The 27,977-nt window shown below is 43.9% G+C and overlaps 1 protein-coding gene across 3 annotated transcripts in view; it reads left to right on the top strand.

Annotated features, from left to right (window-relative positions):
- The window catches only part of sorcs3a (sortilin related VPS10 domain containing receptor 3a), a 96,973-nt gene that overhangs the window by 10,485 nt on the left and 58,511 nt on the right, over window positions 1-27,977 (top strand). For 2 of the 3 annotated variants that reach the window (XR_013300846.1, XM_077604402.1), the window contains exon 1: window positions 16,096-16,858. The exons of the other annotated variant lie outside the window; for it this stretch is intronic. Coding sequence is in view for 1 of the 2 variants with exons in the window: in XM_077604402.1 (XP_077460528.1) it covers window positions 16,385-16,858 (474 nt within the window). In the remaining variant the exon portion in view is untranslated. Of the gene's footprint in view, window positions 1-16,095; window positions 16,859-27,977 lie in introns of those variants that run through there. 3 annotated transcript variants of the gene reach the window in all.

Below are 27,977 nucleotides of genomic sequence, written 5' to 3'. Positions count from 1 at the left end.
CGGTTCGTGTACCGAGCCGAAAGGTACACGGACGCAAATCAAATGGAGCTCGTTTTGTGCGATATTTTAGAATATTCTATTATCTTGCCCTGACATGACTTTTTTAAATGACTTTAGGTTTTTATTTGGGAAATGCACACTTTGCTGGAGTAGCACTACTCCTTTTGTTATACGCAGTTGTTGTATAATGACAACAAAGACTTTTGACTTGACTTGAGTTGACTTGACTTGACTTAACTTCCGTCCAATTAACTGATTTTGGCTCGTTTTCCGTTATGGAATAACCAACTTTTATTCAGGAAATTTGGTTTCCCGTTTTTTTTTGTTTTCCCAAATGTTCTAAACTCAAACGGGAAAGTTTGACTGCGTTTGGTGTCACATATGATTGGATGGAAAAGTCTCCCTCTTTCAGAGAGACACAGTTCAAATATTAAAGACCTTGACGGAAAGTGCAAGTTGGCAAAGCGGAGCGAGACGGCGGCACACTTAGTTTGACCCCATCCAGTGATAATGAGGTCCGGTGAGTCATTAACCCACACATTTTAAATAACAATCAATATTAATGGCTTTTTTTAATGACCAACACCGGCACAGTGAGTCACGTTATTAAGGAATATTGTATGCTTTTCATTTGTACTCTTGCGCCGTTTAAATGTCAAGGAACGCTTTTAAGGATCGATTTATTGGCGATGACTTGTATTTGTTTACCGTTTCAGAGGCAAAATAAGGGTGAATGATTTTATACAATGGAGGTGTGTAATGGGAACGGGCTAGCAGTGTAGAAGCCAAAGAAAGAAGATTTGCAAAAGTGACAGAAAAGCTAGCGAACGTATTAAAATTGTCAATAAGACGAAACTCACGAGAGTGCAGGGAACAAAAGTGAAAGGCTTGACGGAGTCTGCGTGCCAACCCGGATATCTAAAGCTAATATAGCGTCGCGCGGGAGCTCACTCGCTGTCTCCGTGACAACAGTTGACAAATTTGTTTGAAGAAGTCAGATGCCGAGTGACATGCTGACAACAGAAGTCAGCCAAGAAAGGTTTTTTAAAAAAATATATATTTTTTTTTTACGAGAGACTGTTTAACAGTAAATTCGTGCTCATTATCTCAAGACAGACGACTCGAGTGTTTTTATTTTTAAAAGATCCTCGTGAGCCATCCTGTCGGAAGTTGCCTGCGGGCTACTTGACATAAGAGTCACATTTTGGATCCACTTTTCTTTATTTTTTTTATTCTCCACGCCCACTCAAAATAGCATTCGTGCGCAGCTTGACAAAATGTGTGGATATACTATATATGTATATTGTTTCACATATTCAAAAAGTAGTGTTGCGTCCTTTATACAGTGGTACCTCTACATACGAGCAGCTCTACCTACGTGATGCTCGAGATACGAGGAAAATTGCGAGCAAATAATTCGCTCTAGATACGAGAAAAAATTCCTCCGCGAAATGCGTCTAATTTTAGTTCTATTAAACACATTTTATTACTATTACAGTATTACTGTGTTGATGGCGATCGCCAGGCCACAATCCATTCGCAAATAGTAGCAAGCTAGTAGCTAGCATAACTAGCCTGGCCACCCTGCCACCCTTCGTCAAGCTGTGCTGATGTCGATGTATACAGGCCACCATCAATTGGGTGACAAAAGGACTACATATCCCAGCAGTCACTGCGCAGTACTTTTAAAATAGTAGAGTCGGGGGCTGATTGCCGTAGTTGTGAGAGATGGTGTACCCTATCGACTGATTTATTTTATTGTGATAACAATTTTAGTATTGGTCCATATATAAAGCGCGCTGGATTATAAGGCGCCCTGTCTATTTTGGAGAACATTTAAGACTTATGTGCGCCTTATAGTCGTGAAAATACGGTAGTGTTTTAGATGATATGATATCAGTATGGTGGGACCTCTACTTACGAACACCTCTACATACAAATGTTTCAGGTTACGAAAAGCTTCAATGGGAAAATGTGTCTCTCTCTTTTTCGAGAGCCATCGTTATTTTATTATATCCTTGAATTCAGTAGTTTTTAGATGCGTATTTGCCCATTTTGCTCTCTTTTAAATGGTCCTACTTTCAGTAAGCTTTTATGTTGGTACCTCGATAAGTCCTCTACAATTTTCACCCAATGCTGGATTGTTGTCTTGTCCACATTTGAGCACTTTATATACTTTGTATTTGTATTTATCATTACAAACTCAATATGTCATTTTCCCCTGAAAGCAATGAATAAAGCGCTGGTGTCCAAAAGCCCACAGTGCTTGTTGGTGTGGCTAATTGCGATTCATGCAACGTTCCCACATGCTAGCTTGCGTTGCACTTGATTACTTTTTTGTTTTTATTTTTGTAGGAATGGGCACACCTTTCCGTGCTTTGTCTTTTATGCAAATGTTTTCATTGAAAAGCCTCTCCCCTGACGGTTTCCCTGAGTGGCAGTTGGGTCACTGCCGTTGCCTTTTTCTGCCAGAATAGTCGCCACCATTTCCAGGTTTTAGTTGAGTTTTTTCTCTCGTGAATATTGCAGCTATTTCCGTTGGCTCGGGGGTCGACGGTTGACTTGCCGGAACAATCTCGCTTGGCTCGCAAATGTTGTGAGGCTTATAGTCAAATTTCCAATTAAACACCACGGAACCGTGTGCCAATTCCAGTTTTGGTTTTGTTTCTCTGATTAATTTGTTTTGGTTTCTTTATTTTATGCGACGCGCTTAAAACATCCGCCAATCGGTTCTTCTGCAAATCGATCCGATTCGCAGTGAATTTCTGAAATTCTGGCCATCGAGTGGCAAGCTCTGTACTCGGACGTTTGGTCGCCCGGACGTTTGGTCGCCCGGACGTTTGGTCGCCCGGACGTTTGGTCGCCCGGACGTTTGGTCGCCCGGACGTTTGGTCGCCCGGACGTTTGGTCGCCCGGACGTTTGGTCGCCGGACGTTTGGTCGCCGGACGTTTGGTCGCCGGACGTTTGGTCCCGGACGTTTGGTCGCCGGACGTTTGGTCGCCTGGACGTTTGGTCGCCGGACGTTTGACAACATGACAGAGAGTTTACTGTTGAAACAAGCTCTCAAAATTATATTCATGAGAGAGAGAGTTTAATATCTACTCTTGAAACCAGCTCTCAAAATTATATTCACCCGGGCGACCCAACGTCCGGGCGACCCAACGTCCGGGCGACCCAACGTCCGGGCGACCCAACGTCCGGGCGACCCAACGTCCGGGCGACCCAACGTCCGGGCGACCCAACGTCCGGGCGACCCAACGTCCGGGCGACCCAACGTCCGGGCGACCCAACGTCCGGGCGACCCAACGTCCGTTCATGGGCAAGCTCTGCCACCTCAGACAAAGTTAAATGGCAGAGTGGCAAGTGTGTGTCAAGTTGTTGCGCTCCGTCACGTAAGCCAAATTTTGCCTTGACAAACTGTGTGTGACAGTTAACCGCTTTGGAGTAGGGCAGTGGAAGGTTGAGTACATTTTGCTTTGTTATGGTGCAGTCCAGAAAGGACTTTTTCCCCCCACTTTTTTTCTCGGCCTGCTGTCACATCGCATAGCCGTTTTTGACAGCCGAGATTTACGAGCCGTGAGCTCCAAACTGTATTGCCGGTTAGAAGCTTTGAGAAGTGACGAGGTACGACGTTGCTAAACTGTCATTTGAAAAATTCCGGGCACGGCCCAAAGATTATCATGCATTGAAAAGCGTACTTATGCACTACATTGCTTGGGATTCTTGATAAAAATGGGCAAACTCCCAATAATCTTGGGTTTCAGGCCAGATTGGAAATCTAAAATCCACATGTCCATATTGTTTTTTTCTTGTTGTTACGAAGCCTGTAAAGTAAAAATGAGAAGAAATCAGATTTGAGGAAGAAAAAAAAATATTCTCACAAGTTAGACAAGCGACCTATGCTGTTTCTGGTCTGTCCCTATTGCCATAATCATTTATTGATTGATTCATCTTCTGTACTTGGCATCCTCGTGAGGGTTGCGGGGGTTGCCGAAGCCTATCCCAGGCAGTCTACACCCTAAACTGGTTGCCAGTCCGCTATTGGGTACCAGATCCAGATGTTGAGATCATGACTTTGGAAACTTCTCATAGCCTGCCTGGATGTAAGACCACACTTCAAAGTCCAGGGCACACCAACCGTGGTCTTTGAGGGTCCCTATCTAGTCTGTTTTCCATCGAGACATGAAAAACAGAGCGGAGAGGGGCCCTTGAGGACCGCAGTTGCTTCAAACACTCCTTTTCCTCGTTTGAAACGCTCAAGAAATCAGAGGAGGGCCATGGTGGAGTTTGACAAGTTTGGCTCCTGCTCGGGTGTCATTTCCGAGAGCTGTAGGACGCCACGTTCATGCGTTCAAAGGATTATACACAAGCATCGAGGGAATGTCGTTGGCCTCGCCCCATTTCCATGCCCATGGCCATCTTTCACACATTCTTTCCATTTGCGTGACGCCCTGTTGTCGTCGCTCTGCGCCACCTCGTTTGGTCAAGCGGGCGAAGCGTTCAAAGCCAAATCCAAAATCAAAGTCCCGCCCGCCCCAGAGTCAAAGCGCTTTGGGTCCACGTGGACCCGGACGGAGATGAGTGGGTGTAAGAAAGCTCCACTCAAGTACAGTGGGCCAAGATGAAATCCTGCAGATAAGAAAGTATGTTTGAAGTGCAAAGAGTGCAGAACATTTAGCGTGAAGACCCGCCATTCTGATTCCGATCCAGAATCCAAGTGGGTCACGCAGTTTGCCTTTGGTAATAACAAAATAGATTTTCTTGTTTATTCTTAGTTGTTTATGCAAGCGTTTTGAATGATTACTAGACGTGGGAGGCTTTTGGGGACAAAAGCGAGGCATGTCCAAACTATTCTATTCTATTGCTGTCTTTTGTTAGATTGTCATCTTCTTCACTTGGGATATTGACTGTCTTTTTTTCCCTTTTTTCTCTCTCTCCGGACAAATAGCTTTTTTTGTTCGCTGTTGGAGGAGTTCTCTTATCTTGCTGACAGTTTCTTCTCAATTAGGAGACACACAATCAGCTTTTCCTATTCAAGACGGTTGTCCTATATTGACACCACATATTCCTCAACTAAGGACACCTTTCTTTATTTGTGCAACAAGCTGGCAAACAAAGCTGCTATTTCATATAATGTCACTGTCAGTCATTCGTAACGGAGGAAGATGCAAAGAATTGCTGTTTTTTTCTTCTTCTAAGGCGGAGGTTTCCTTTATTTATGTATTTTAAAAACTATTGCGGTTATAGTAATCTTTAAGCAAACATGTCGTTTTTTCCCCCAATATTGCATTGTTCATGATGGATTAATTATTAATACAATTTTAATCAAAGAGGAGGACATCTTTGACATACACTGGTTACAACTTGCAAGGAGAATCACTTCATAACTCGCCTTCGTTCAAAAGGATTCTGACGAGCGGCATACTCTTCTCTCTATTTAGTCGCGACATACTCAAAACATTTTATGTCATCTGACTCAAAACAATTGCATAAGCTAACCAAATAACACCATTAGGGCCAAAAAACAACTGCTCATATTAGATCGAAACCAAAACACCTGCGTAAGAATTTTCAGTATGGATGAGGTGTTATGTCAACAAGCTGGAGCCAGCCTTCCTGGAGGGTGACCTCGAGTGTGCCCCAGTCTCAAATTAAAGACACTCTTGTACAAAAGTAATTAAAATGCATACATCTATAATATTATCCAGAATAACCCCAACAGTTCAGAATGCATTTCTTATCGTTTTCTATATTTACTTTGCATTTTAGGGTCTAGAATTTCAACGATTGACTACTAAAAGTGTATTTGGCAATGTTTTGAATAATTTGAATGGAATGTTTAACGACACTTTCTTGCAAACTACCAATGTATAATCTCCATAACACTGCAAATCCAAATATAATAAAATGAAAACTCCACGACAGGCATTGAAAGCGGCATTCCGAAACATTTTCCTCAACGGCGCTTGACACTCGCGTCTCTCGCTAGCTGGGACGACGTATCCCGTGAACCATGTCCGGCTGTCTTTATAACAGCAGGCGAAAAAAAAGCGAACTGCAATCTCAAACCGCAATCTGGAAAAAAAGCAACTCTTCGGTTTGGAGTACTGTGGCTATCCCGCCAAGTCCTGGTGTCATGTGGTTTTAGAGCCATTAGATACAAGACAAATAGTCCCATCACGCTAATGAATCGTCATCTGCAAATATCAAAGTGTCACGAGCCCTCACTTGATAGCTTTGCGTCGCCAGTAATTATGTCCCGCGTACGCCGCCAGCCAATTTGTCCTACGTCTCTCGGTAGGTGAAGCTCTTTTGTTTTGCATCTGAGTCCTTCTCCTTCTGTTCTGTAGTGTACTGCACTCCACTTGCCTGCCCTTTCCTCACTTGGCATTCCTCACAAAAAGCGCAAGTATTTTAACGGCGTCTCCCGGCGGCCATTCCGGTTCGATTCACCCCACCGTTGTCCCAAACCAGCATTAGTTATGATGACCATTAAGGTTGTTGCCTCTTACCCAGCTTCCATCCCCATTGCACCATCATCGTCAGCTAGCTTCTCCACTCGCTAACAAGACCCGACAAGGAACGGAACTGTGCGGGAGATCCAGGAGGAACTGGAGTTCCTTAACTGGAGTTCCTTAACTGGAGTTCCTTAATTGGAGTTCCTTAACTGGAGTTCCTTAACTGGAGTTCCTTAACTGGAGTTCCTTAACTGGAGTTCCTTAACTGGAGTTCCTTAACTGGAGTTCCTTAACTGGAGTTCCTTAACTGGAGTTCCTTAACTGGAGTTCCTTAACTGGAGTTCCTTAACTGGAGTTCCTTAACTGGAGTTCCTTAACTGGAGTTCCTTAACTGGAGTTCTTAACTAAGCCAGTGTCAAATTTTCACCCTCACTTTTTGGTCAGCAGCTCCATTTCTTTTGAGTCTAGCGTCGTACTGGCCCAAAAAACTCTTGACCTTAGCTTATGTTCGCTTTTATTCGAAGGTACTAGAATTGTCCTCAAAAGGCAATTGCCCCATGACAGCAGGTTCTTAAAAACAAATATGAAAAAACACTGCGACGGCTTCGCGGAAAGAAAATGAATACAAAGATTGAACGAATGTGATGTTGGGGAATAGGGAGCGAGCTCCATAAATTTCTCTCACGGTCTCCCAACAATGATTTCTCCTGGTGATAGAGCGCAACCTTGAGTAGGATAGGCCTTTTTTTAAAAGAATGAGCAGGACATATCGCAGGAAAAATGAGGCATTTCCATTCGCGTTGCAGTTCTTGTTAGGAGAGGCTGGCGTGATGATATCTTTTTGAGGACATGTTTTGCAGCGATTGAAAAATATTGAAATAGATTTTTGTCAATGACTGCAAGGGCAAAAAATGGATAGACTAAGATATGATTGGAGATGGATTTTATGGGCTTGCATGTGCGTGGGAAATGCCACGGTGGAGCCGGCCAGTCCTCGTAAATGGGAAGAAGATCCCGGATTGCATTGCGGGCCGTGATTCAACCGCGTTCTCCCAGAATAATCCTGAATAATTCATTGGCGTACGTTGTTTCGTGTACCAAAACGAGTCATGGGGGACAACTAAGCTCACATTGGAGACTTTCTAACCGCGAGACTGGATGGTAAAGCGTCGCTATTTATCCCTTGCCTGTCTTTGAAAGTTCCGTTGCACACTTTTAAAGCACTTGAACATTCATTGTGCCTGTGGCTGTACTCCAGTGGGCGGGCCCTTTATCACAGATTATACTACGTGCAAAGGGAGAGTATTTAATAACAGTCAGTTCAGTCGAGACCTTGTCTTCTGGCGCAAGAGCCGTCGGGTCATTGGAAATGTCTTTAAAATAGGATAGCACGTGCGAAGTCGCCAATGGCCGATTTATTTCGACGGCAAGAGAAAGGGACAAAGACGACGAGTGGCAGAAAAGCTGTCAAAATGTCTTCTGTTGTGTACTTAGCAGAGAGGCAGATCCTCTTCCACTTTGACTTCATTTCACTCTAATTTCTTCCAATTTTCAAGCTAAATCCAGCTCAATCCTCCCTAATCCTTTCATTTAAGAGTAATCCCTTCAACTCGATCAATTTAAAGGAATTCATCCCGCGAATGGCGGTGGAGCAAAAAGTCTGTCGGTGACCCGACGGAAGACGATGCTTGGCAGATGGGATTGTCGTTGGCTTTTATGGACGGCTGGAAGCAAAGCCCCGAGGAGAGACGCCGGATTCCGACAAATGTACGGCGCAGGCAACAAGCTTCTCAAACGGGGAAAGAAAATATGGAGGACTCGTTCCCTCCGAAAGCAAATATACTACTTAGTGCCACACGGGTCCAAGCTTTAGTGCTTATCTTACCTGATCTGTCATTTTCCACGAAATCCGTTTTGAAATGGCTCCAAAATGGAGCTATTCATGTATGTGAGTCATCACTCTTCCCTTAAATGCTGAAACTTGTTTTATTGGCCGTTGCAAAGGAGTGACTGACCTTGCTTACCATTTCTGAAAACCACGACAGTTTGTCACTCCAACTTTTGTACAGGCGATGGACCCAATCTGCCTAAATTCAACGGCCGAAAAGACAAAAGTCTAAAACTGAACTACCCCTTTTCATTTTCTGAACCGCTTATCTTCACAAGGGTGAAGGGATCAGGATAAAGTACATATGCAAAATGGCCGCCCTGGAGTTGCGATCATCGCAAGCGTTCAGCAAACTCGACTTCCGTCTTATTTTATTTTTTATTTTGTTTCCCCCATCCAGAAAACAGTTTGTCTCCCTTTGGAGCTGGAACGCTTTGCATTCAAAAAGTGGGCCACCCTGGCAGCTTTGACAAATGAAAGTACGGGCATATTTGGGGACACCTGTTTCAACACTTATTGAACTTGATCACATATCATTTGCATATAGATAAGGCATTCTTACCCGGAGTAAATCTCAGCATACAAAGCAGTCTTATTTTATTGCGGTGTGTGTATTAAAGGGACAAATACCGCCTTGCCGTTGGAATCCGCTTCGGTTTGAATGTTTGCGTCGCTGTTTAGAAGCAAGATTTAATGAAGGCGAGCCCAGCCGTCTGCCAGCCGCGTATGTAATTAGAAATGATAAATATTCATCACCCTTGGAGGAAGGTGCAAGAGGCAAACATTTTTCTTCTTTTTTTTTGTGGAAGACATTTACTCTACACTTGCTCCATACAAAGAATTACATCGCACTTTAACCCGTAGATATTGGAGCTGAGATCGTGGCTGGTGGAAGGGTAATCATTTGAAGTCATCATAATGCTGTGACATACGCTGACGTTAATGAGGCATCAGATTTCAATATTTATGGAGCAAAGAATCGGATGAATTTGTCCATCGGGTATTTTTTTGGAAAATAGATACTGCACTTCGTTCCTCAAAGTGTCTCAGATAGGTCTTTAGGTAAAACTGAATGGATTTTTTGAGGGTTGTTTTGAGGCTGCCGTGAGAAGATGCGAAGAGCGCTCGCATAGATCCTTGCTCATTAATGGCTTTACCTGTGTATCTCGTATCTAGGTCACCAGTTGACGAGCTTACCACGGAAAATTTGACTTCTATTTCAGTAGTGTTCTAATCAGAAGAAGATCAAAGGTGCCCACATTTTGCCACTTTTTGCAAATTGGCTTGATTGCACTTTGTGTGTAACGCCTATAAACTGTTTCTTCTCAAATGTTCTTGCGCTTTTCTGCTATTTAATATATTTAACTGACGTAGCGGATCCATCTAAAAAGTGATTTATTAAGCAAAAAATTGAACCTTTTCAGGATGCCCAAACTCATGACTGTCCATATATATCTTGTATTTTTTTTAAGCTCATTAATAACAAAGTCTAATGGATTTGATTATTTTCATGAAATGGCTGAATGGGTTCCCAGCCAATCACAGGGCACAATGACACAAACAACATTTACATCACTTATAGCTGGGAACAATTTAGAGCAGGGGTAGGGAACCTATGGCTCGGGAGCCACATGTGGCTCTTTTGATGGGTGCGTATGGCTCGGAGCTAAAATATGGAAACCGGTGGTGAGAGAGCCTAGTCCCGAACGCACCAATGGGAACGTCACGTCGGCACTGTGGCATTGATTTTTTTTATGCATCCATTGTGTCATTGATATTCATTGATTAGCAACAGCGTAACAATGTTATCAAAATAATCCAGAGACTTTTTGTACTTTAAAAGTGGTAAAATTACGAAAAAAATACATTTTCATGTATTTTGACTTTTAAATTGTGGGTATGGCTCTCAAGGAATTACATTTGAAAATAGGAATTGTTTATGGCTCTCTCTTTCAAAACGGTTCCCGACCCCTGATTTAGAGTCTTCAACCAGTTAGCCTAGCGTGTACCCAGAGAAAAGCCACACGGGTTCGAGCAGAGCACAAGAAGCCACCAAAGATTGAACCCCCCCATCGCACAACTGCGGAGGTGCCGATAGGCCACTGTACCTCCAAATTAAAGGAGAAAAGCGACAGTCGGTCTAAAGCTATCGTGCTAATGAGGTGACCTGGGACTGCTAGCGTCCAAAAGTTTGACCCAGCCCAATTAATCATGCTAGTTAGAAAGGTCAGGGCTCCGTGTTAAAGGGCTTGGGAAAAGATATACAGTGACCTTATGACTAAAGCATCATCATCCAATATTACAACTGCATTGATACTTTGTAGCCAAGGCGGAAAGGATCCAATAGGAAGTGGGGAAATGACGAAATTCACCTTCGCTCAACTGACCGTTGCCCGAAAAGCAAATGTGTTGTTCGGAAAATAAGCTTTGACGTCACACGGTTGCCAATTGCGGGGCATTGAGAAAGAAATTTTTGGAGTGGTCGCTCAATGAGGATGGGTTTTTATTTATCCGGACGACTAGCAGGAATGAACACCTGATTTCATAACTTTGAGGCATCGTACAAACGAGTGCGTGTCAGAAGATGGATCTCTCTCTTTCTCTGTTTAAAATACCAAGAAGATACTCTCGCAAGCGTCGCCGGAACATAAACGGTTTTGATCAGCCCCTCAAAGATAGCTGCGCTCTTGAAAGGCACAATCAGACGCCGGTAGACTCCGAACCAAAGGCTTCGTGTTCGTCTGATGTATTAGAAATGGGCCTGTGGAAATTGGAGCATGATGGGAAATGATGTCAATGAAAGTGCTGCTTCTCGGCTCTTACCGGCCGTGGACTAGAAGTGGGCCTCAAAGCCCATTCTTCACTTTAGTTTTACAACTTTTTGGCATGTTTTTGGGCTTGGTGGATGGCTGTGGTTTTTGGTGTGTGTCATGTTCTTTTCTACTTTCTTCAAATTTTGCCCCAAACTTGAAAAGGGGCCCCGATCTTTTCACATCAGGAACAACTCAAATCCTTCTAGTTTACAATTTTATTGAATTTTTCCAATGAGAGGAAAGAATTAACTGTTTCTGAATGGATTAGCTGGTTGTTGCAAGGGTTAGCTGGTTGTTGAAAACCTTAAAAGGGACAGAAGGAAGCAAGCATGTGACATAATTCAAGGGAAAGGAAAGTACAAAGAATGCAACTTATGGTTGTGAGAAAACAAACTAAGCATCAATCAGCTGGCATCTAAGTGGTACTTATATTTGATCCTACCAGTTGCGTGTGATCGAGTCTGAAGGGTATTTCTTGTTCCTTTGTTGCCTGTCTTGCCTGTCTTCCTCCAAGGCTTGTCATCAACCTTTGTCTGTGTATTGAAACCCCATGTTTTGTGGTATGTTTTGGTGCTTTTCCTGTTCCTGGTTTGAGTGAGTCATCTTTTGCCTCTTAGTACGGTGTGCGTCTCCCCTGTTTAGTTTCTATTTAGTTACTTTTTCCCCAGTTTCTATTATTTGTAGGATTATTTTGCAATCAAATCACCAATTGGGCTATTCATGATACTTTTTATGGTTTTGTTTGGTCCTTCTACGCTTGTTTTATCAGGCCGGCGCAGAGAGGAGAAACCCCAAAAGGTGTTAGCTAGCATGAGGTGCTGTTCACTTCACCGCAGCGATGCGCCTCAATTATTCACAAGGCATCGCTCTCATGAAGCCTTTTTTTCTTAAGGAGAAGCGTCACGGTGGTAAATACGTATTTGGGGCTGCCTGACAACTTCCGTGGGCAGTTCAAATATAGAAAAAAATAAAAAATACAATCTGACACAGAAACGTCAAGTGGGAAAAGTAAAGGCTTTGGTATTAAGACGGATGAGCCACGTTGCTTCTTGAGATAAATGACATGACTCATTTGTTTCTCTGCATTTCAAGAGTCAATCTTCAATATAATATATAATGATTAGTAACCCTGCTTGTTGAATACGCTGCGTTAAAAATGTGGGTGTGGCAAAAAGGGGATGACTCACCGTTTAACAAGCGGAGCGTCACATTGGCACCACATCTAGCGCCTTTTTAATCATGTTTTTCTAATTAGACCTTTCGGCATGTGTTCTCTCATTAATCCTCATCGATTAGCGACGGCGCAACAATGTTGTCAAGACAATTCAGAGACCTTTTCCTACTTTAAAAGTGGTGGAATGGCTAAAAAAAGCACACCTTTGTGTGTATTTGGACTTTTCTGAATGTGGCTCTCAGAGAATAACATTTGAAAATTGGAATTGTTTATGGCTCTCTCTGACAAAAAGGTTGTCGAGATATAAGATCAATATTGGGTGCTAATTGATAGGTTTATTAATGAGTCTTTAATAAAACTGAGAGAACATCATTCGGCATACTACAAACTTGCAAGGAAAATCACTCCCGACTCGTCCTCGTCCAAGATGATTCTGAAGAGCGGCATCCTCCTCTGTCCATTTAGTCGCGCATAATTCAAAACATCTAAGGTAATCGGATTCAAACAATTGCATAAGCTAACTGAATAACACCATCGAGGTCAAAAACAACTGCAACAATAATCGCATATCAGGTATTCATTAATAACAATTAAGGTCGGAACTCAAACAACTCCATTGGAAATTAAACAAACGAGCCTCCGTTCGGCAAAACAATTCCATATCAAGCGAACCGAGCGTCCTAATTTGAGAAACATATGCGAGTATTTTCAGAAGTTGATTCGATTATCGCCATCTGCTCCAGAATCCAAGTCAAAGCAATTTAAGAGTACTTCGCAGATCTTCATTGTGAACTTGCATCTGGGTAAAGGGTCGAGGTGTATCTCCCAGTAAACAGTCCTTGGAGCCGAGGACCCGGGGGGGTGTTACGTCAACAAGCTGGAGCCAGCTGTCCTGGAGGGTGACCTCCAGTTTGCCCCAGTCTCAAATTAAAGACACTCTTATACAAAAGTCATTAAAATGCATACATCTATAATAGTATCCAGAATAACCCCAACACTCATTGTGTCACGTTCCATGTAGAATTGAGGCAGAAATAAAAGCTGATTTGAAATGGATTTGAGTGGCACAAAAGCATGAAAGCGCCGTCTGGTCAGACGTCATGCGAGACGACAGCTCGTGCCACGTGATCTTAAGCAAGCTTTGCCTTGCTGAAGGGCACCTCAACAGTCAAAGCTGACTGACATCTTTAAACGGCTCCCATTTTCTCGTTTTGTTTCTTTAATATTGCTTTTCTTCAAACGACTGCCACGCAAATATCACCAGAACATTTTCAATTCAGAGAGAATTCCAATTTTTTTTTTTGAAGTCTTCCCACAGACTATCTAAAACAGGGGTAGGGAACCTATGGCTCGGGAGCCATATGTGGCTCTTTCCATGTGTACATATGGCTCTCCACTAACCACTAAAATATGGAAATCATTGGTGAGAGAGCTGAGTCCCGAATGCACTAACAAGAGCGTCACTGCGGCGTCGACACTACCTGTACCACCCCTATTTTAATCATAATTTAGTTTTTTATGACTCTTCTGCATGCATGATATCATTGATACTGATTTTGTAAGCCACCACATAACAATGTTGTCAAAAGAAATCAGAGACTTTTTGTACGTTAAAAGTGATGAAATGACCCCAAAAATACAAATTACACTTTCATATATTTTTACTTTTCAATTCCGAGAATGGCTCTCAAGAAATAACATTAGAAAATATTACCGTACTTTCACGACTACCTTCATCCAGGCGGGCACAATCCATTCGCCAAAAGTAGCTAGCTGGTAGCTAGCGTAACTTTTCCAATGGTGCTTTCCATGCTTTGTCAAGCTGTATTGATGTCGATGTATACAGGCGGGCACAATCCATTCACAAATAGTAGCTAGCTGGTAGCTAGCGTAACTTTTCCAACGGTGCTTCCCATGCTTTGTCAAGCTGTATTGATGTCGATGTATACAGGCTACAATCCATTCGTAAATAGTAGCTAGCTGGTAGCTAGCGTAACTTTTCCAACAGTGCTTTCCATGATTTGTCAAGCTGTATTGATGTCGATGTATACAGGCCACAGTCCATTGGGTGTATTGACAAAAGAACTACTACATATCCCAGCAGTCACTGCGCAGTACTTTGTCTACGGGAAAATAGTAGAGTCGGTGTACCCTATCAACTGATTCATTTGATTTTATCGTGATAACAATTTTAGTATTGGTCCATATATAAAGCGCACTGGATTATTAGGCGCCCTGTCTATTTTGGAGAAAATTGAAGACTTTTATGTGCGCCTTATAGTCGTGAAAATACGGTAATTGTTTATGGCTCTCTCTGTCAAAATGGTTCCCGACCCCTGATCTAAACTGTCTTGTGCGGCGGCCTTTAATGAGCCATCATTTCCACTCTTCCGCTGCTGCGAAATGTGTGGAAATGGCAATGGAGTCTCCTGGGTTTTTTCCTGATGGACATTTTGTTGACAGTCAAGTTGACAGGCAAGGACACAACACCCGACTGAGTCGCCCTCAAAGAGAGCCTCTCTCTTTTCACACCACGACACGTTCTGTGTCTTTGTCGGAGATGCGCGCACGCACGCACTTTTTGCTTCTTTTTTTTCTCCCCCTCTGCATTTGCGCCTGTCGACAAGACGCCGGCGTATTCCGGCAGGCAATCTTTTTGCCCCTTTCCGGAGAGGCTTCTCTTGACTGGTTGATCTCCGGGGAATGCCGCAACTCCGTGCCAATTCTCCTCGATCCATCAGCCGATGTTCCGCACCCCCCCGCCCCCCGAGGGCGGGCCCCGCCCGACGCGGCGTGTCGTCAGACTGACCTCGGCTCGTCACCCTCGTATGTAAAACTATTACATCTAATCCGTCATATTTTCTTCTTACTTAAAGTCTGCGACGAGTAGAAAATGCGGCAGGGAAAATCATGTTGTATGGTATGACTCTGATAATGGCAGGCTTTCATTAGCTGGTGATTTAATGACATTTTATTACAAATCTTAGTGCTTAAGTCAGATGTATTTTTCTTAGCAAAATATTTCCAGCTTGCATTTGTTTTGGTGATGATGATTGCTTTTCTTGAGGTTCTACTTCTGGAAATTAGAGTGCGTCCCGAATGTCATAAAAAGCACTTTAATTGAGATTGAACGTTTCTTGACCAAGCTGCCTTGAGCTTTGTGTATTTTCTATCACACAAAAAGTAACTAAGTTACTTTTACTCCAAGTGCATTGACGTAAATGAGCTATGTTTTTCATTCCCTGAAGTATTTTATTTTATTTTTTATCCCGCTAACGTTTCAATAAGAAAAAAGTACTTTTATTTGAGTTTTTTGGGGAGGTACGTCCCACCCCTGAGGGGGAAAAAACATTGCTTGAGGTGAGGCAACACTCGTCTACTTCTATCTGATGTACGTCTACTTACAAAGGAAATTGTGGTCTCTAAAAACGAAAGAAATTCCAAGTTACAAAAAAATCAAACATCCTCTTGTTGCATTTTGTGCTGGAATCGTCCCATTTCACTTCTGCAAACAGTAGTTAATTGGGCTCCTCTCATTTACCGAGCGCAAATCTGAAGGCTGCAAGTAGTACATTTGGTGAAATGGAAACCATAATCCCATATGGCTATGTTGGACAGATCTCTAGGGGAGTGGACCAGTACCATGGACAGTCCTTTTCTCCCTAACTCCCTCCCTCTCTCCCTCTCCACCTCCCATCTCGCTTTCTTCCGGGCGCGCACCAGGCAGCTGGCTCCATTCCAGCTCCTCCTCTTCATCCTCATCCTCCTCCTCCTCGTCCTCCTCCTCCCCGCAATGTGTGTCTTTCCTCTCCAAAGAAGCTCGGACGTGAACAGTTTTTGCTGAAGAGCGAGCACCTTCCCCCCTTTTCAAAGAAGCAGACGGACCGAGCGGGCTTGACTTGTTCTTCTTTATCGACCCGATACCAAAAAAAAAGGGGGAGTCGAGCATTCGCACTCCCTCTCTCTCCCCCTTTTTTCCTCCCTCCCTCCGGTCCTCCGGTCCTCGGGTCCTTTTGGTCCTCCCAGGATCTCTCTCTCTCTTTCTCGGCCATGGCCACCTGCGGGAGCGGCTACTTCCCGACCTGGCGCCTGGCTCTGGGCGTGTGGTTGCTGATGCTCCCCGGCGCTCTCCCAGGCGCCGAGGCGGAGATAAGTTGCGCCTCCCGTCCGTCTCCGCTCCGACTTCGCGCCCGAGCGATGGACGTCAAAAACACCCGAGCGGAGTTGGGAAAATTGGGCTCGCCAAATGAGCGCCAGGATACCGCCGACTTTGGGAAAGACGCCGCGCCGGCCAGAGAGAAGAGGAGCGGCGGCCCCGAGCGGGTTGGGGTCGCGGAGGGCGGCCGCCCCGGCCCCGATTCGGGTGCCCCCACGGGAGAACGGACGGCGGACGGCCCGAGGAGATCGGAGTTCCCGAAGAACCGGGAAGAGGACGGGGCCAAGATCGCCAGCAGCACTTTTGCCCTGAGCGGCGACTCGGCGCATAACCACGCGGTGGTCTACTGGTCGGGACAAAACAGCAGCGTAAGTCCAAGTGGAACGAATGGTCAGCCACCATTTCACCCGGGCAATTTGGGGTTTGACGGGACGCCGCGAGTGGATGGATGGATGGATGGATGGATGCTCGGGAGTCGTTGGTGCGCGCCCGGTGTTCGTGGGCCGCTTCCCAAATGCGCACGAGAACGTTTCAATGAATTCAATGGCACGGAAAGATCTCTCCGGCCCGTCTCTTTTTCCCCCCGACATTTCAGCTATTTCGCTCCCTGGCTGGAAGGTCACGCACGCGCTGTCAGATCCACGTTTCGTTCCTCTGAAGAGGGGAGGACGAAACAGATCTGATATGCGAATGCGTGATTTCAGAAACGAAAAAAGGGAAATGCATCCAAATGGGTTGATTTGGAGAGGGAACTCAGCCATTCTTGCTTAATCAGAATAATGAACAAGTGGTATTTTCTTTTTCCGTTGGATTTTTCAGCCTGAACCAACTTGTCTTCTTGATGAGTGAGATGATTAGGCAAAGGAGCGCTGGTGAATATTCAAATGATTATGCCTCTTCATCTTGAGGACACATTTGAGCCTCATCAGTGGATGCAAATCATTTTGCATTTGTGCAGCAGAATGTCAAACTACTAACTTGTATTTCTGGTCAACTAAAATGGGAATGTCGTGGCCAAAAAGGCTTCATTTTGTTGACAAGTTTATTCCATCATCCCGTAAACGTAATGCCCTGTAAATATCTGTTCGCACGACGCAAAATGGCAACGTTAAGTTGCAACGAACGAGAACGGGACGCCACTTGAAGCGATCGCCGTCCTCTCCGTGGTTTGTCCGAGTTGACGCACTGCTGTGCTTTTCCGCTCGCACTTTATTCCATTTGCAGAAGAAGATAGCAAAAAAAAGTCCCATTCAGGCTTGTCTAAGAGGATTACGACACGGTGCCTGAACTTGTTTTCTTACCCGCAGTCAAGACTGAGGCGATGTGACTGGAACATGTTTTTGTGCACTTGCACGCGTGTCGGAGGGTGTGCGTCCCGCCCACTGACACCACCACCACCACCACCACCACTACCACGGAAGAGCGCCCGCCACTGTCCCTGCCGTGTCCGTGAGATCCACATCTTTAATTAGTGGTATCTTTGACTAGAAAGGGAGGGAGGGCATTACTTCAAAGTCAGCGGGGGAATCATGGCGGACGTGTCCTGAAATCGCCGTGGCCGCGAGCGTTCCGTGGAAAAGACCCAGAGATTGGCCGAGTGGCCCTCAAGGCTCGTCTACTGCGCTAGTTGATAAAATCGGCGCGAACGGGGTGGGGGGCGGGTCCCCAAACAAAAACAGCTTCTGTTGCGAAATGCCATAGACATCAAACAGCGCCTCCAATGGGAGAGCCCGGCTGAGCAGTATGGCGTTATTCTGTCGTACGTATTGGCATGTCATGAGGGAGCCTCGCTTGGTCTGATTTCTTTGCTCTTTCTCAGGTTTGCGAGACTACAAAAGACATTTTCAAACTCCCTTTTTGCGCTCCCTGAATTCAACGTCAAAGCCGTTGGGGTTGAACGCTTAGCCCGTTGGCCTCACAGTTCTGGGTTCAAATCCAGGTTGGTCCTCCCTGAGTTTTCCCCGAGTACTCCGGTTTCCTCCCACATTCCCGAAAACATGCAAGGCTCATTGAACACTGTAAATTGCCTAACCAACCCGAGCTATGATCAGTCTCCTCGTGCCTTGCGATTGGCCGGCTACCGATTCAGGGTCTCCCTTGCTAAGCCCCAGCACCCTTGTAAAAATGAATGAATGACCGTGCTGGCTTCTATGACTGCCGTTTCATTGTAAAAAAAAAAGCCTGAGGTGTTGGTTGATAAGGAGAGTTGCCTTGCCTCGGCTAGGCTGGGCTCCAATCAGTCACTTTTAAAGTGCCTATTGGATTTTTATTTTGCTTCTAATTGCACTGCTGAGGCTTTTGTCAACAGTATTACTTGTTTAATGAGACACTTGAAGCCATACTTTTCTTTCTGTGATCCTTTTGTCCCCGAGGCTCCGATGACTGGCGTGTTCTTCGCACCGTGCACATTTTTTCTCAACACTCCACTTGCTCGCTTCATTTTTCGCCTTTAGGGGAAACACGTAAAGATAATAAATGTAACAATGGATGGATCTGCTCTCTATATGGGAATACCGTATTTTCACGACTATATGGCGCATCGTATTTTTAGCCGCCGTGTCCGTAACGAGTGCTATTTCTGTATTTTAAACACACAAAGGACGCACTGTTTTTTTAGACGCATATATGTTATATATTATATATGAATACGTATCGAACCGCAATAGTGCTGGCTACCGAAAGCAGCCCCAGACTCTTTTTCCGGTTTCCGGTGCGCAGTGACTGCTGGGATATATAGTTCTATCACGCTACACCCACACGCTAAAAACATGTTTTTAAAAAGGCAACGGAAGGAAAACTGAGTTGGATTGTACTTTATTTAGCCATTTTACATCTTACTCACGTCATCATCACACAAATCCATCAAAGTCCTCATTTTCTGTGTCTAAATTGAACAATTGTCCAAACGAGTCATCGAAAACGCTGAGTTTTAGACGTTCGTCCAGGCGGCCACAATCCATTCGCCAATAGTAGCTAGCTAGTAGCTAGTGTAACTTTTCCAACGGTGCTTTCCATGCTTCGTCAAGCTGTATTGATGTCGATGTATACAGGCCACAATCCATTGGGTGTATTGACAAAAGAACTATTACATATCCCAGCAGTCACTGCGCAATACTGTGTCTACGGGAAAAAAGTAGAGTCGGTGTACCCTATCAACTGATTCATTTGATTTTATCGTGATAACAATCTTAGTATTGGTCCATATAGAAAGCGCACTGGATTATTAGGCGCCCTGTCCATTTTGGAGAAAATTTAAGACCTTTATGTGCGCCTTATAGTCGTGAAACTACGGTAGTTTAATGTGATGCGTACCCTCTTTTTGGATGACTTATCGTTTACAGCTATCGTTGCAGCTATTGTTGATTTTTTTTTTTCTGGAAGCGCAGACTCAAACCCGAACAACTACTAGCCCTGCCAAAGGGGCAATCAGTCACGCTAGCCTAGCGTCCCAAGCGCAGATCTCATTTTTCTTAATTGCTCTTCATTTCCGGCCGCTTTAACGATGACCCCGAAAGTGTTCTGGTGGCGTCTTTTTCCGGCGCTTCTGAAAAGGTTTTACTTTTCCCCCCCAAGGAGGTTCCAAAGAGGAGCCATAATTGTGCAAGGCCCGATATTTCCTTTGCAGCTCTCGTCTCTCCACTCCCGGAGCGTGACATCTATAATTGGGCACGTCGTTTTATGGTCGAAATGCGGGAGAATAAAAATGGAAAGTGAGAAATGAGATTTTTTGATGTAGCGACAAAACCGGAACCAGGTTTTGCCGTTTTTTTTCCACCTGTGTGACCTGTCCTTGTGATTGGCCATGGAGTTCACCTGCGGTTTCCCCGCCCCCGGCGTCTCTCCTGCTCGTCCAGGTGTTTCCGATTGTCTGGTCTATTTAAACCTGGTGTGTTTGTGTTTCAGCCCTTGTGGGATGGTCTTCCTCCCCGCGCCAACTTTGGTTTTGTCCTTGTTATTTTGCGAACTTTCAAAGTTAAGTCAGTGCACCGTCACTGCATTAGTGTACACGTAAAGCGGTCCATAAATTGTCCGTCTCTAAAAATGCATAGGCCGCCATTCTCCTTGCGAATGATACAAAACGTGGCAGGACACCTCAGGTGATACTTAATCAACCCCGCGGCTCACAGTATCTAAATGACGCGCCGATTGCGGTATTAGCGCCTCCGCGGGAAAGATCCCCGTCCGACAAATCTCCCAAAAGATTCCCGCCCGGGGCCTCGGCGGGGAGTCGGAGTGATTTAGGACTCGGGGCTGGTAGGTTACACCTGACTTTTTACTGACTCATCACATTCGTCAACCTTAAATTACTGATGGGAATACATTATAGAGTGGCTTCGGTCCTCTTCTGCCGTCGGTCGCTCTGTCTGTCGGTCATGGTGGCAGAAGAGAGAGAGAGAGAGAGAGAGAGAGAGGAGGGGAAAAAATAGAATATCATGAATAATGTAGCCTTCCAGCGGACCTTATCTCCCTCATCGCTCAATCTCTCCTCCCTCTAATTAGTCTGCAAATTTCTTTCACTTGTTCCTTTTCCCTTTTTTTGTCACCACCAAGCAAGCACGGAGGCCGTATTTACCTTTTCGGAAGGTATCCCTAATATGGCGGGGTTATTTGTTCTCTATCTTTGAGCCGATCTCACGCACCAATGAAAATCCCAGATCCGGCCGTTAAACGTGGTGGTTGCCATGTGATTATTGCATGGGATAACTTCTATAAATCATTGTGACGGATCACATGGAAAAGTCCGATCACGCTAGAGAGCTTCTTTAAATACGGAGTATGTATGGGTGTATGTACACGTATGAGTATGGGTATATATGTGTTTATATATAAAGACATGTATGTGTGTATATATATATATATGTATATATACATACATTTACATATATATACACATGTATATACTTCAGAGACAAACATATATATATATACTTCAGAGACACGCGTATTTAAAGTTTGTCTTTTTTCTGCGGGAGGACATACCACACTTCTGAAAAAGTTGACATTTTATCTGTACGTGAAAATGGAACGTATGTTAGCTTTGGTTAGAACTTTATTTCATCCCGTATTTGGGAAATTTCTTGGTTTGGGCACACTTTTCCTATCCTGGTGGCTTTGTCTTGGAAGGAAAGCACAAGTTTTATTCTGTATCAATTAAGTTGGATGGAGCCCGGTTTGCATTTACGTAGATTTGTCGTCCAATCCAAACCACAGACTTTCTTTCTGTGATTTCTTATTCGCCTAAAAAAAAAAATCAAGTCAGTGGTCAGCCCACAATTGTTTCCTAGTGTGACAGTCATTGGAATATTTTAACAATAGCCTGATTTTTTTTACCGTAATGTCTTGTTTCAGAAGGTGAAAATCTTCATCCACGAGACTATTGTTGCACCACCCGCCAATATTTGCTTACGATGAAGAAGGTAGAGCGAGAAGTGCAATCAGTTTAAGTATCACATTTCACCGTTGCTCCGAGCGAACGATGTCACGGCGTCGGGGAGGCGGCCATTGACGGAGAATAACGTTGACACGTCACACCTCGGCCGGCAGTCAATTAGCACATTGTCTCATTAAAATGATCTAGCGCTACTGTATCTATAGATGTGAGATTGAAAGTGGCTGTAAAATGGCCACATGCCGCATTAACTTTACAATCGGCTGCGCTTCTTTATTTCCATTTGGGCTTTAATGTTAATAACTTGCTCAAATGCTCGTCGTTAGCAAACACGTTACATAAGCGTGTTTGGCAGATGCCAGAAGACGGACAGGTGATGCTTTTTGCCGTCTTCATCTTCTGGAAATTCTCGCATTTTATTTCCCTCCACTTGAGTATTTTGGAGGATCCTTGAAAGAAGTTGTCTGGCTATTTTGTCCTTTTCGCTTTTTGCTCTTTTTGGCCGTCGTGTCCAATGAAAAAGACCATTTTTTCCAATTGTCTGCTTGCTTTTTAAATGTTAATGAGCCTGAAAATGTTGTTTAAAGCGCCTGCAAACAAGAGAGCGCCGGAATGCCACACCGGCAAGAATATCACTATTTATTTTGTCCTCCTGCTCGGAGTACAACGTGCTCTCTTAAACGGTGCGCCGGCAAAAAGACACTAATGATCCCGGCGGCGAGTCAATAAAATGAAGTGAGACCCGAGACTGTAACCTGGCACACTTGGCGTTTTTTTTGTTTTTTTCTTCCATCGGGGCCCCATTAGAAAATCATTTAGCGACTACAAAGTCCACTTGATGCATGGCCACGCGTCACTTGAGATTCTCCCGGCGTCTGGGACTCTGGCTAGGCTAGCAGATGTCCTCGCCGACTGACGTTGGGCGAGAGGCCCGCCGGCTCGTGTGAGTCCTTAAAGGACTGGCTTACAGCTGAGTGTGGAAAAGCAGGAAAGAACCGTACTTCTGTAAACAGGGGAGAAAAAAAAAAACAGTATACTTGGGACTCGGCCATGAATGAGTGCAGTACAACCTTGACATACAAGAAATTTGAGATAGGAGGAAAATTCTGAGCCGTTTGCATTTAGGGAATTTGAGCAACCATTTAAATGGTAATTATCACTTACTTTCCGGGTGACCAAAAGACCAGCGACCAAAAGATCGGCGACCAAAAGACCGGCGACCAATCGATTGTGTACCGCACGCAAGAGGCTGCTTATGACCGCATCGCTCTGTCTTTCTCGCCGCATCTCCCTCGCGTAAAGATATCTACAAACGTTGGCCGTGCAGTTTGCGTTTTTTGTTTTTTTTAGTTAATCAGTGAAGAATGAAGTGAAAAAACAGATTTGTATTTAGTTCCTTTGTGTGGGGGAAAAATGTATTTGAGATACGAGTGAATTGAAATAAGAGCTGGGTCCCTTTAAATCAGGGGTAGGGAACCTATGGCTCGGGAGCCATATGTGGCTCTATTGATGGGTGTATATGGCTCTCCGCTAACCTGTGGTAAAATATGGGAACCGCTGGTGAGAGACCTAAGTCCCAAACACACCAATGGGAGCGTCACGCTGGCAATGATGCGCCGACACCGATCTCTAGCACCTTTTTAATCATAATTTTCTTCATTAGACTCTTCTGCATGCATACTCTCATTGATACTCATTGATTAGCAACAGTTGAAAAAATGTACTCAAAAGAATTCAGAGATTATTTTTTTTACTTCCAAAGTGGTGAAATGATTAATAAATTGCACATATTTCATGTATTTTTACTTTTAAATTCTTAGTATGGCTCTCAAGGAATAATGTTTGAAAATATGAATTGTTTATGGCTCTCTTCGTCAAAAAGGTTCCCGACCCCTGCTTTAAATGTTAATTGGTTACTGGTATTGGTATTGGATAACTTTATTCATCCTGTATTTGGGAAATTTCATTGTGACAGTAGCAAGAAAAGGCATAGTTAGAAGTTAGACAGTCGAGTCGCAAAGGCCGCAGAACAAGTATTTTGTTATTATATTTTATGGGATCATTTGAAATTGACATACGAGCTGGGTCCCTTTACATGTTCGTTTGTATTTAGTTATTATATTTTATGGGATGAATTGATTTGAGTTTGACATACGCGCTCAGTCCTGGAATGCATTAAGCTTGTATCTCAAGGCATTACTGTATCCTAAAAGCCCGGGATGAGCAAGTCCAATCATTTTTTCCATATAGATATATAAAGTAAAATTTCCAAAGTGGTATTGCTGCAGGCTTTGAGATTTTTTTCTTTTTTTCTTCTGGTGGTGCTGTGGTTAATGCTTAAGCAAGCATTATTATTGTCCTTATTCAGCAAAAGTCTTGCAGACTTGTTCCATGCCAACATGAACAATAACTACTAAAAGGGTGCAGATTAATGACAGTGCAGGTACTTGCGCTGATGAAAATTGCGCCGCCGAGAAGCCGGAGCGTCCACTCACTAAATCGTCCTTGACAAACACCAAGGAACTTGATAACTGTTGTTTGACTGACCCAAACAAACGTGGATGTTTCCTTTTTATTGCCATTTGCTCACCTTGTCTATTTTAATGTACAACTTTTTATTTTTATTTTCCCCCCCGATGGCTTTTCACGATACATTTGCCGCTACTATTCGGGGCACCAGATATCATTTGGGTGTGGACATTTCTCTCTCTTTCTCTCTCCAGCGGCATCCCAGCTGCCCCAGTCCTGTCATCTCCTAACTTATTATAGCTGTGATCAATGGCCGCTCAGGACCATTCCTCACGATACCCACGACGATTGATCAAAAGGTATCACGGCACAGTTTAGGAAAGGGGAGACCTCCAATTTTGCTCTTTGGAAGACGAAAAAGCAGAGTTTATCGAGTCAATGTAGGTTCATGCCAAAGTATTTCCGAGTGTTGGTGTGTCAATATCGTCGTTCCACCTGCGTGGCGCCGCGCCAAATTTTTGGATTCTTGTGACATTTGCTGTCTGACATTCCAAAAGCTACCAGCAGAGTCGGACTTTTGTTTTCCTAGACATTGGTCATCCGTGTGTCCAAACTATTGCAACTTTTGTGTGGCTAGCTGCGGTTTCGTGGGGAAAAAAACTGTATTTCCTGCGTTAAAATTGTGCTTCAGTAATACCTTGAGATACTGTTGGGGTTATTCTGGATAATATTATAGATGTATGCATTTGAATGACTTTTGTATAAGAGTGTCTTTAATTTGAGACTGGGGCAAATGATGCCGCTCGTCAGAATCCTCTTGAACGAAGGCGAGTTATGAGGGATTTCTCCTTGCAAGTTGTAACCAGTGTATGTTTAAAGATGGCTTCCATGTTAATTAAATTGTATTAATAATTAATCCATCAGATACGAGCTTAATGCGTTCTGGGACCGAGCTCATTTATCAATTCACTCGTATCTCAAATCCAGTTTTTCCGTATAAAATAACTAAATAGAAATGAATCCGTTGCCACGATCTGGGGAAAAAAACACCTACAAAATAGGATATTACAATAGAAAAACACATTTTTAATTGTTCTCAGGCCACAAAATGTGCTGTTATGTCAAATTTCTCACATGTTGGCACACTCGTATGTCAAGGCATGACCCTATTGGCTATTTTGCATATTTTGCAGTATTCTTACTACATTGTCATGGATTCCAACGGGTTTGATCATCTCAGTGTTCCTTTCACGTCTCCGAATGGAATATGATATGTGATACGGCATTAAAGAGGAAAGAATCCTCAATGGTTTCAACCAGGATCTTCTTTAATCCGTCACCCTCGAAATCGAGGAATCCAGATGGGAAGTGAGAAAGAGTGAGATTGAGGCGTCGCGCCGTGATGCAGACTATTGAAATAGATGAGGCTGCTGTAAAAAAAGAAAGAAAATAAAGAAAGAAAAGACAGCCTCACGGGAGATGTTGCTTGAAGGCAACACAGCCGAGGTCATTATTATCCTAGCGTGTCCCTTAAATACAAATCAACCTTTTTTTTTCTTTTTCTTTTTACTCAAGACTGCCACACTGTTGCATTTTTTTCCGCTCTTTGGGAACAATTACTTTTGCGCTGCGCCTTTCTCCAAATAAACCAGTCACGAATCATTATAATTAGGCTAATATTATCATTGTAATGCAGACACGGGCGCGGCCTTGACAAATATAGTCGTTTTGTTTTTTACGCTCGTATATTCTGGAGCTTGCAATTAGCGCTTTGCTTTAGCGGGGATGAATGCCAATGAGAAGTGGCGTTATTGTATCATATCACGCGGCAAACAAGTCGACGCTAGTCGATGAGCGTTGGCTCTCGCCTCCCATTGGCTGTCGGAGTCCGTTTGCCGTCCCTTCACAGCTCACTTGCTCCACATGAAAATGTTTATGGGAGCCTAATTGAATTAGAGAAACTCGCTTTAGCGGACAGAAATGCAATTGTGGAGCGGGCGGCTTGGATAATATAGCCGGGATTAGTTTTCCCGTCTCTCTGCGAGATGCTTTCATTTGAGCCGAGCAAGGCGGCGGCGGCGGCGGCGGCGGCGGCGCCGAGATTCCGCCCTCTTTCATTTTTGGATGCTTTGCTTCTCCGTTGAATGACTGCATGATGCTTTCAATGCCAAAACAACCGGGATGATTAAGGCATTCTGAATGCGTTGCCCAACATGGGCCACTTTTATTGATGTCATGACCAATGTTCCCTCTATTTTTTTTGTTTGTCTGGGCAGAAAGACAACCTCCCTGAGCACACTGAAACTGCACGTGCTTGAATATCAGTTGTTTTGTCGTTTTTTTTAAATAATTTATTTTTACGTGTGTGTGTGTTATTGTTCAACCTACCCAAGGGACTAAAAATGGAAATTAGCCCTCGACTACAAACTTATATATATATATATATATATATATATATATATATATATATATATATATATATATATATATATATATATATATATATATATACATATATATATATATATACATATACATATATATGTGTTCATTAACAAGAATATTAATATGTTCAATAATGTGTTGTCTCTTATTGAATAAGTCAAACCTTAACCCAGTCATTTAGCAAAGTGGCATCCTCACCAGCTGCCAAGCCAAATAATAAGAAAACGCCATATTTGTATTTTGTTCGAGAAAATGTGAAGCTCTTTTGCCCCCCCCCAGAAAAGAAAAAAATCTCCACAGAATAAGTCACTTTGTCATAAAAGCCACTGGCGATAAATAGCCACTTATAGTTTTATAAAATACCTGGCATGCGTATGTTCCTGTCAGCAGGGACTCCAAATAATTGATATACGACGTATAACCTCCATCGGCTCCAGAAATCCATTTCCAGAATCTGAATACGGGGGCAGTGTGGGGAGAATCATTTTTTGCTCGGCTGCACTCCGTCATCTCGGAGTGGCTAACTCCACTCGGTGGAAAGCCACCTTTCTATTAAAGGAGTGCGCCCACCTTACCAAATATTTCTGTACATTCCAAATAATTGCAGCGGGAACATAGGTGGAAAAAGAATATATACGGATACGGATGGCTCTAGGTTATTAATGTCATCCGGTGGGCGCTGTTGAGATCTGCGCTCATCTATGCATTCAATACGGGATGCGCTAGAGTACGTATGAGAACAGTAGAGTTATGGAGCTGGTTGCTTTAGATAGCCAGCGGGTAATAACCATGTTATGAGAGTAATATAGTGCACGCAGTGGCTGCATTGAGCGTTTAGTCCGTCCCCATATGGCATATGCGCTATGGCCCAAAAGAGTCCACTCTTCATTTTTCACTTCCCTTCAGCGGACTGTCGCCGTGCTAGAAAAAGTGCTTTTTTTTCTGCCACCGTACGCGGTTAAGGAGTTAAGGATAGGGAGGGAGCGTGACCTGAAAGCTTATGAATCCCATACTGCGGTGGCGGTGGCGGTGGCGATGGCGGGGGTGTATGATCAGCATCGGAAATTGCCGCCATTTACGTTTTGGGAGCGCCGGGTGGCTCAACTTGTCAAGGATTTGATCCGCCACAATGACTCTTTGGTGCTTGGAGGGCAGCTTGTAACATTTTCTGCTTTTGTCTTTTA

This window comes from Stigmatopora argus, chromosome 7 (genome assembly GCF_051989625.1).
Source record: "Stigmatopora argus isolate UIUO_Sarg chromosome 7, RoL_Sarg_1.0, whole genome shotgun sequence".
NCBI classification, from domain to species: domain Eukaryota; kingdom Metazoa; phylum Chordata; class Actinopteri; order Syngnathiformes; family Syngnathidae; genus Stigmatopora; species Stigmatopora argus.
Note: the sequence above shows the minus strand (reverse complement) of the source record. Positions and strands in the feature narration are given on the sequence as shown.